Raw genomic sequence first — 9,982 nt, forward strand, 5'->3', positions numbered from 1 at the left:
ATTCTAATTAAATAATTTCACAAGGGTCATCATATTTTCCACCTTTTCCTTTTTGTGTTTCTTATGTCTGTTAAAGACAATCTTGACTCTCTTCATGTAGAGTATATTTATTCATATTCTCAATCCTAGAATGTGTATAAGGCATTTTACAAGTTGACTGTGTGTTCATCTGAGAATGTGAAGTCTAGGGATTAGAGTATCCCATTTGTTAAGAGTTTGGTTTCTCTTTAAACTGACGGTGTAGAGTTCAAATTCTCAATTTCAAAGTTACTTATTTTTGTGAGTATCCCCATTTTCTTTCAATGTGGCCATTATAGTCATTTAAATTCAATTTACAAGACATCCCTGTTTATAGTGTCACAAAGTGTTTATTAAAGCCTCAGCAAAAATAAACAACAAACCCAAATATAAGTATAAAGCTAAAAAATATCAATCCTATTTCAGCACTGTGGAAACTGGCAAAGCTTGAAATAGTTTTTACATACATATCTTTATAAGAAAGTGTAGTGCTTTGGGTAAGGACAGGAAATGTCTGAGGCCCTTTGCTGGAATAGCTCCCTTTCACTCCAGCTTAGTCAGAGGTCTTTTGCCTGGAACAGTTCCCTTTCACTCCAGCTTAGTCAACATGAATTGCAGAACTGGAGATTTTCCAACATGAGGATGGCTGCAGAAACCAGCAGCTTGCCATCAAAGACAGTGGACTTGAGCTGGTGTGGAACAAGATCCTTTAGCGTTTCCAGCTAACTGTGATGAACTCTGCAGGAAATGGACTGTGCAAGCCCACAGTTTTGTTAGTTTAAGATGAGGGCCCTGGTTGGGGCAAGTGGTACCCCAGCTGAAAGTTACTAGTCCATTTCTGGTTTAAAAGAGTTATAGAATTGCTGAGATAATCTCTGCACAAATCCCTGGTGACTTAAAAGCTGCAAGTATGAATAACAGAGATTGAAGGAGGCGTAGTGATAAGTAAAAACACAGGGAAGTAAGAAGTCATTGCATCTTGCATGTACTTTTCAGGCCACACACAGATGGAATGGGAGAAGGTAGATTTATGAGTTCCAGATATTTGAGTAAAACTTCTGCCCAAATCATGAGTGACCACTAAGCAAACACACAGGCAGCTTTTATAAATCCAAGCTAAATATTAAAATTAAGAATGAAAAATTAACAGAGATATCAGTGATCAAACATCACGGTAGGGGGTTGGGGAAGGAGCACTAGATTCTTCAGTATAGGTCCAGGCAAGTTATTAAAATATATTTAACAATGCTCAGGACAATAAAATAGAATCCAGAAACACATGATCTAAAATGTGCAGTTTTAAAATAAAAACCAAACCTTCGAAGAAAAAGAGAATTGTGACCAATATTGAGAGAATAAAAACAAAAGAGAAAAAGTACCTGAAAAAATATTTGAAGAAAGGACTGCAGCAACTTTTCAAAAGTAATGTATTAATGTGTAAATTAAAGAAATTCATAATGTCTGTTAGAATAAACACTATGAGATTCATAATGAAACATATTATAGTTAAAATGTTGGAAGACAAAGAGGGGAAAACTTAATGCATCAAGAAAAAACCAACTCAATATAAAAACTCAGGGAAACAATACTAAAACCATTGACTGATATTTTATTGTAACCCAGGGAGTATAGAAGATAATCAACTTCCAGGAGGGAAACAAGCAGCCAAGAATTCTATTTCTAGTGAAAATATCCTTCAACAATAAAAGAAAAGACCAGTCACAGTGGCTCACACCTGTAATCCCAGCACTATGAGAGGCTGAGGCGGGCTGATCACAAGGTCAGGAGTTTGAGACCAGCCTGACCAACATGGTGAAACCCTGTTTCTACTAAACATACAAGAATTACTTGGGCATAGTGGTGCACCCCTGTAATCCCAGCTACTTAGGAGGCTGTGGCAGGAGAATTGCTTGTACCCAAGAGGCAGAGGTTGCAGTGAGCCGAGATGGTGACAAGATATTCAGGAGGAAATTCTTCACAATTTCAGGAAATAAAAGCAGTCAGCAACTCAAGCCCAGGGGTAGGATTGAAGCCACCCCCCACACAAAACAAAAGCAGCAAGAAAGAAGTTAGACAACAACAACAACAAAATGAAAGCAAACCAAAAAATACTCTTCTTTCAATCCATGTGAATTTTCATCCCAGAAAACACAATCTATTGTGATAGACACAGAATGCCTGAATGACAGTTAGCATGGTTGGGATAGAAGGAGAAATAACTAAGGTGATGCATGAGGGAAGCATCAGGGGAATTTGGAATTGTCTAGGGTTTCATCTGGAGAGTGAATATACATAAACTTTAGTCAGTTGCATTTTTAAGTTTGATAAATTTTACTTGATGTGTTTTATGTTCATTAAAGAAAAAAACTTAAAAAAGGCAGAAACCAGACTCTTAACAATTGAAAAGAATAATCGAATATTAATAAAACTCAAACTATTAAAGAGAAGTATAAAATGTGCCAGAGAAAGTGAGAAAAAATAAAAATCTATTCGAGAAAATGAAAGGAAACATTTAAATATGTCACTTCCGCCACTCTGGCGATATCAGATTTATCTTTATTATGGTCCTTCAAATGCAGAAGATATTTTGTGTTACTTTGCTCACAACAGAGCCCCTCTGCACTCCCCTTGGCTCTTTCCACCCCACTGCACCCACCAGGGGATTTGCATACTGTCCCCTAGGGAGGACCTTCCCTTGTGACTCTGAGATAAAACTCAGCTCTACTCTTGCCTTGATCAGGACTCCTCAGTTCATCTTCTCACAATGAGGCTCCCCGTTCAGCTCCTGGGACTGTTGATGCTCTGGGTCCCTGGTAAGGATGGAAGGGAGACGGAGGAGGAGAATGGAGTGGGAGGGTGAGCTCTTGGGACCCTGCTGCCTTTCATGGGTATTCTGTCCCGTGTTAGTTGTGCCTTGTTCTCAAGGATGGGGCATGTGGTGTTTAAATCAGTGACAGTGAGAAAGATTCTAGAAGAAGCAGGGGCCTGTGATCTGGAGAAGACTCTGATACAGAAAGAGGTGGATGGTGTGAGATAATTCAACTGACTCCCTTTTGCCTCAAAATTTGATTCTTTGTGAAATTGGATGTTTTGGGATACAAACCAAAATGCACTCACAAAATATTGATTTTCATGAAAAATGTAACAGAAAACAAATCATGAAAATGCCTCGTAATGTTTGTTTATAACCTTGCACTTCTCTCTCATTACTTCAGGATCCAGTGGGGATGTTGTGATGACCCAGACTCCACTCTCCCTGCCCGTCACCCCTGGAGAGCCGGCCTCCATCTCCTGCAGGTCTAGTCAGAGCCTCCTGCATAGTAATGGAAACACCTATTCGCATTGGTACCTGCAGAAACCAGGCCAGTCTCCACAGCTCCTGATCTATAAAGTTACCAATCGGGAATCTGGGGTCCCAGACAGGTTCAGTGGCAGTGGGTCAGGCACAGATTTCATACTGAAAATCAGCAGGGTGGAGCCTGAGGATGTTGGTGTTTATTACTGCATGCAAAGTACAAAAGCTCCCCCACAGTGGTATAGCCCCGAACACAAACCTCTCTGCCGGGTGGCCCAGCTGCCCACATGTGTTGTTTGCTGGGGGAGCAGGCACCATAGAGGGCAAGACAGTAAAGAATTCAGGGGGATGGGTTGCAGGAAGCTGGTCCTATGTGTCTTGGCCTACACCTCAGGCCGAACCTGTAGGAGAATGGTGGGGTCCAAGTGCCCACTGAGCAACCAGACATGATAATGGAGAAAACTGAATGAAAGTTAATCTAAATCCTTCTAGCCTTTCCTACATCTATTTTTCAACTAAAAGGATTCAGTGTAATGACTTTGTAATTAAGGCTGCTTCATGTCAACCTAAAACTGATATGTTTTTTGGATTTTCTTCTATTTGAATAGTTACTGGTGATAGATGCAGCTGGGTTTGTTTAGTAACATAAAAACTGTTTCTCTTCTTCCCCCCACCTTCACACTTCCACATTTTCTTAGCATATGTCTCTCTCCAGCAAAGGGGCAGGCACAGCATTTTACACCACGATTTCAGGAATTACCCATGTCAAACAATGTACATTCCTGTTTTGGGGCTACTAGGTTGACTTTGTTAAATCCACTTAAAAACAAAAGTCACGTGTTCCATGTGTTTGACCAGTCTCAGGCACAGCAGGTTGAAATAAAAGGTGAGGATTTTGAATTGCATATCAAAGGTTTTAGAAATAAATATTCAAGTTTGGAAGAATTAGGCAGCATGCGTGTTTTATGCCATACCCAACAGAATTTTGAAAAAATTTAGATAACGTATGGCAATTTTTTGCCTAATACAAAATAAGAATATGAAGATGTTGGACAGCAGCAGTGAAAGCAAGCATGAAGGACATGTGGCAGAGGTCAACTGTTGGTGCAAACCCAGCTCTGTTGCTCATGTTTGCTGGGGTCCCTATGCTGGTGTGGTTGGAGTTCAACTACTAACCAAGATGGAAACTTGTAAGTATTTCTTGGAAAGAATCAGGGTGTTGAATAGATCCCTGCATGCCCTTCAAGGCTGTGCCCTGATGCCACTGCAAGTTCATAGCGTCGCTGTGCTTATTGTGGGGCTCTAAGAATTTAGTGACTCAAGGGTTACAGATGTTCCCGTGCAAAAGTGAGGTTAGGTTATATCACCTTAGGAACTAAGGTTAGGTCATGTCACACCTTCCTAGTCAACCCAGCAAGACATAGGTGAGCTTCCAAAAATTGATTTCACCTATGTCCTATATCTGGAGATGAAACGAGAGAGAATGGTCATTCAGGAGATACCTTATAGCAAATTAGTTAAAATGTTAACCAGGGCTGAGCTATGGCTGGGAAGATCAGTAGGAGCTTCATGATAGGAACCTAAGGCCTATATTTTAGACCTGCATGAAGGACAATCAGTGCAGGATTAGAAGGCAAACTCAGGAGAATGTGGGAGCTTTCACTCTATCTTTCTCATCCAGTCTCCAGCGATTCTTCCTAACCCACACCTCAGCAAATGTCTCAATATGAAATCCAGCCTGGTGTTAAGAACTCAGCTCTTGCCTACTCTGTTAAAGCAGCTCCAAGAACTGCCAAACTTACGTGGATTCTCCTTCCTCATAGAGTCCCTCTGCTTGGGCCACGCTGGAATCTCCACCGACACTCAACATTTGGCAAGTTTCATAAAATAACTCAATGAGAGATAAACGTCAATTGACCTAAAAGGGTGCATTTCTCCCACGAAATTTTAGGTAATTTGGTTCATTTTGTCTATAGTACTATGTTGTCATTATAAACATGATTTTTAAAATTTATTATTTTTTTCCTGCTTTTGTTGAATTGCTTTTGTTTCTCTTCTAAGGACCACTACCTCATTCCTTTTACTTTTACATTTTAAATTAAGTTAAAATAGGAGAATGCCAACATTGTTATTATATTATTAATAGAAGAAATTGATGTTGAGAACAATCAATAAAATGCACATGACATGATCACATCTATGTTGAAAATGAAGGAAAAAATCTGAAAAAATGTATGGTAATTATGTCAGAGTTTACAATATTTGATACCACATATGATTTTGTATTCCAGTAATAAATACATAGAAATGTATGCTTTAAACATACCACATTTAAAGAGTGCTCTAATAATATTTTATCCCGAATGGAGACTATCAATTATGGTATTATGTAATGGTAGAAGTAATAAGCATTTGAATTAACAAACAAAAATGCTATATAATATTTATATTTTGAGATCTATGGTTGCAGCCTTGGCCCTGTGCACATTTCTAGAGGCAGCAGGCCAATAGTGCTCACAGCAGTATCTGGCATCCAGTACCTGTTCTATCACTTATGCAAATGGTCTCAGCTAATCCAGCATGAAGCCGAAGCAGTTGAGAATTGACACTATTGCTCTGAGTCTTGTTTTGCAGACTACTTCAAAATCTGTTTTTCTATTATTAAATATAAATTTTGAATATATTTGGACAGAATTGGCTTATGATACCTGCAGTTAAGGAACTTCAAAGACATGTCAGGATAAACTTAATAGGACAAATATAGATATTTTGTTAATGTTGTACACCACCAACAGGAGATGAGTCAGCCTAAAACACCTCTTATAGAGGGTGATTCCCAGGTGCCCTGGGGTCCCAGGTCTGCTCAGTGTCAGTGGTTGTGGGACAGATTTCTCACCCAGTATCAGTACTCTGACACTTGAGAAAGCTGAAGATGCTGGAACACCCTAGCATGACCCTCTCCATCATGAGTCACAGCCTTGTATAATCTACTCCCACAGAGAGCAGGCAGAATCTAGGACTCACTTCTAACCGATATGGTATGGCAGGAATGATGATATGTATTTCCAATGATTGCATTGTATTATTTAAGCATCTGTCCTAGCAGACTGGAGAGAGACACTCTGCTTTTCTTAAGCAAGCACAGAGCCATGTGTACATTGCTTATGGGAAGATCACATGGCAGGGAATTGCCCACAGCATCAGGACCTGAGAGCAACCTTCAGCCAGGATCCAATAAGAAGTTGAAGTCCTAAGTCATAGACATGCAAGGAAATTAGTTCTGCAGCAATCTGAAAGAGCTTTAAAGTGCATGTGTACTCAGGTGAGTTTCAGGTGAGAATGCAGTCTACACTGTGGTAAAGTCTTGTAAAACCTTATGGACATTCTTCTACATGTGACTTGCCAATTATCTGAGCACCTTTTGTTGAATAGGACGTCGTTTCCCCACTTTATGTTTCTGTTTGCTTTGTCAAAGATTAGTATACTGTAAATATTTTACTTTCTTTCTGGGCTCTCTATTGTGCTCCATTGGTTTATGTGTCTATTTTTGTATGAGTACCATGCTGTTTGGGTGACTATGACCATGTAGTATAGCTTGAAGTTTGGTAATATGATGCCTCCAGATTTGTTCTTTTGGCTTAGTCTTGCCTTGGTTACTTGGGCTTCTTTTTTGATTCCATATGAATTTTAGGATAGTTTATTTTCTAGTTCTGTGAAGAAGGATGGTGGTACTCCTATAGGAACTGCACTGAATTTATAGATTGCTTTTGGCAGTATGGCCATTTTCATGATATTGATTCTACCTATCCATGAGCGTGGGATGTGTTTCCATTTGTTTGTGTCATCTATGATTTCTATCAACAGTTTCTTGTCGTTTTCCTTGTAGAGATCTTTCACGTCCTGAGTTAGGTATTTTCCTAAGTATTTCTCTTTCTTGGAGCTATCATGAAAGGGGTTGAGTTCTTGATTTGACTCTCAGCTCGTTCGCTATTGGTATATAGGAGAGCTACTGATTTGTGTACATTAATTTTGTGTCCTGAAACTTTGCTGAATTCATTTACCAATTCTATGACCTTTTTGGGTCATCTCTCACCTTATATGAAGTAAATTCAAGATGGATCAAAGACTTAAAGCTAAGACCCGAAATTATAAAGATTAATGGAGACAACATTTAAAAACCCTTCTAGACGTTGGCTTGGGGAAAGACTTCATGACCAGAAACCCTGAAACCAATTCAAGAAAAAGAAAGATAAGTAGATGGGACTTATTAAACTAAAAAGCTTCTGCACAGTAAAAGAAATAATCAGCAGAGTTAACAGACAACCCACAGAGTGGGAGAAAATCTTCATGATCTATACCACCAACAAAGGACTAATATCCAGAACCTACAAAGAAGTCAGAAAAATCAGCAAGAAAAAACAAACAGTCCCATCAGCAAGTGGGCTAAGGACATGAATAGACAATTCTCAAAAGAAGATATACAAATGGTCAACAAACATATGGAAAAAACTCAACATCACTAATTATTAGGGAAATGCAAATCAAAACTACAATGCAATACCACCTCACTCCTGCAAGAATGGGCATAATCAGAAAAGCAAAAAAGTTTGGGGTGAATGCCGTGAAATGGGAATGCTTTTACACTGTGGGTTGGAATGTAACTAATATAAGCACTATGGAAAACAGTGTGGTGATTCCTTAATGAATGAAAAGTAGACCTATCTGATCCAGCAATCCACTACTAGGTATCTACCCAGAGGAAAAGAAGTCATTATATAGAAAAGATACCAGCACATGCGTGTTTACAGCAGCACAATTTGCAATTGCAAAAATATGAGACCAGCTCAAATGCCATATATATACGTATATATGCATACGTATATATACATATGTATAAGTATATATACATATATACTTATATATGTATATGTACATGTATATGTATACATGTATATATGTATATATACATATATATGTCTGCATATATACTAGATATATGTATAGATACATACATATATGTACATGTACACATACATATATGTACATAGACACATATATGTACATATACACACACATACATATATATATAGTAAAATACTACTCAGCAATAAAAAGGAATGAAATAATATCATTTCAACCACTTGGATGGAACTGGAGGCAGTTATTCTAAGTGAAGTAACTCAGGAATGGAAAACCAAGCGTCATATGTTCTCACTCATATGTGGGAGCTAAGATATGGGGACACAAAGGTATAAGAATGATACATTGGATTCTGGGGACTCGGGGGAATGTGAAGGGGCTGACAAGAGATAAAAGACTATACACTGGGTACAGCGTACATTGCTTGGGTTATGAGTATGACTAAATCTCAGAAATCATCACTAAAGAACTCATTCATGTAACCAAACACCAGCTCTTCCCCAAAACTCCATTGAAACAAAAATAAATGAACAGACTTAAAAAAAAAAAATAAAACTTAAGGACAGAAACAACTAAGCTGTGTGCACACTCCTGACTCAGAAACCAGGAGATTATAAATGGCTGTAGTCTTAAGCTGATAAATTTGTGGTAATTTGTTACATGACCATAAAAATTAACACACATGTTAAGAGTAAACAATGGACCTAAGAGCAATGATATCAGCAGATGGGCACAGGCTTCTTCCCATTGTGATCTTAGGGTTTGCAAACACAGCAAGGAAGGAAGCAGGTGAGAACTGTTTTACCTCAGTGTCCTAAAGATCATAAAACATGACAAGTGAGAAATAAAATAGGCCTTGGTTTATTTTGGGGAGCAAATGCTTTTCTAAGTGTAGTAGGACACTATGGGATACTTTGAAAATAGAGCATTCTTGTGATAGTATTTATTTTTTAAAAGATTGATGATTGTAGTTGGGCTGTGAAGACCAAGGAATACAGTCAGCTGGATAAAGTGAATCCTGGAGTAGTCTTTGGTTAGTGCAGATTGTTGAAAACATAAGCAGATGGTACCCTATTTTGGAAGTAATGACAATGAGCCTCCCAGATGGGAGAAGAGGAGGAAAGAGAGGGATTAGGAGTGACCTGGAGGTTTTTACCATGTGCTATTCTTTCGTGATTTACTGATGCAAAATGGATTTGGGACCTTCTAGATTAGGGGTAATATAAGAGGAGTTTGTGAATGTTGCTCACTTCGGAATTGAGAGGACAATAAACACGCAGATTAAGTGGATGCATTTGCAGGTGAGTAGAGTTTGGGGTATGAGGGAAAAAAATAGATGCAGGTGGTCAGCAGTGCTTAGAGGGAAATTTATGGTAATATGCATACGTATATGCATGTGCATATTGTTATAATTTGGATGTTTGTCCCCTCCAAACCTCAGGCTGAAATGTCCCTTCTGTTGCAGGTATGTCCTGAGGGTGATGTTTGTGTTATGCAGGCAGATCTCTCATGAATGGCTTGGTGCCCTTCCCAAGGCAAAGAGGAAGTTCTCACTATATTAGGTGACTCTAGAGGCTGTTGTTTTAAAGAGCCTGGCACCTCTTTCTTGCTCTCTTGCTCTCTCTCTCTCACCATGTGGGACTCCTGCTCCCCTTCCTTTTCTGCAATGATTAAAAGCTTCCAGAGGCCTCACCAGAAGCTGAACAGATGCCAGTGCCTTGTTAGTACAGCTTGCACCACCATGAGCCT

The 9,982-nt window shown here is 39.0% G+C and overlaps 1 gene segment (V, D, J or C); it reads left to right on the forward strand.

Annotated features, from left to right (window-relative positions):
- Positions 1–2,744: 2,744 nt before the first annotated feature.
- On the forward strand, positions 2,745–6,629 carry LOC108539547 (Ig kappa chain V-II region TEW-like). The segment is given in 3 exon segments: positions 2,745–2,831; positions 3,234–5,264; positions 6,405–6,629. Coding segments are annotated over 2 exon segments (579 nt in total).
- The last annotated feature ends 3,353 nt before the right edge of the window (positions 6,630–9,982 follow it).

The sequence above is a fragment of the Rhinopithecus bieti genome, unplaced genomic scaffold, assembly GCF_001698545.2.
Source record: "Rhinopithecus bieti isolate Rb0 unplaced genomic scaffold, ASM169854v2 scaffold_1933, whole genome shotgun sequence".
Classification (NCBI taxonomy): domain Eukaryota; kingdom Metazoa; phylum Chordata; class Mammalia; order Primates; family Cercopithecidae; genus Rhinopithecus; species Rhinopithecus bieti.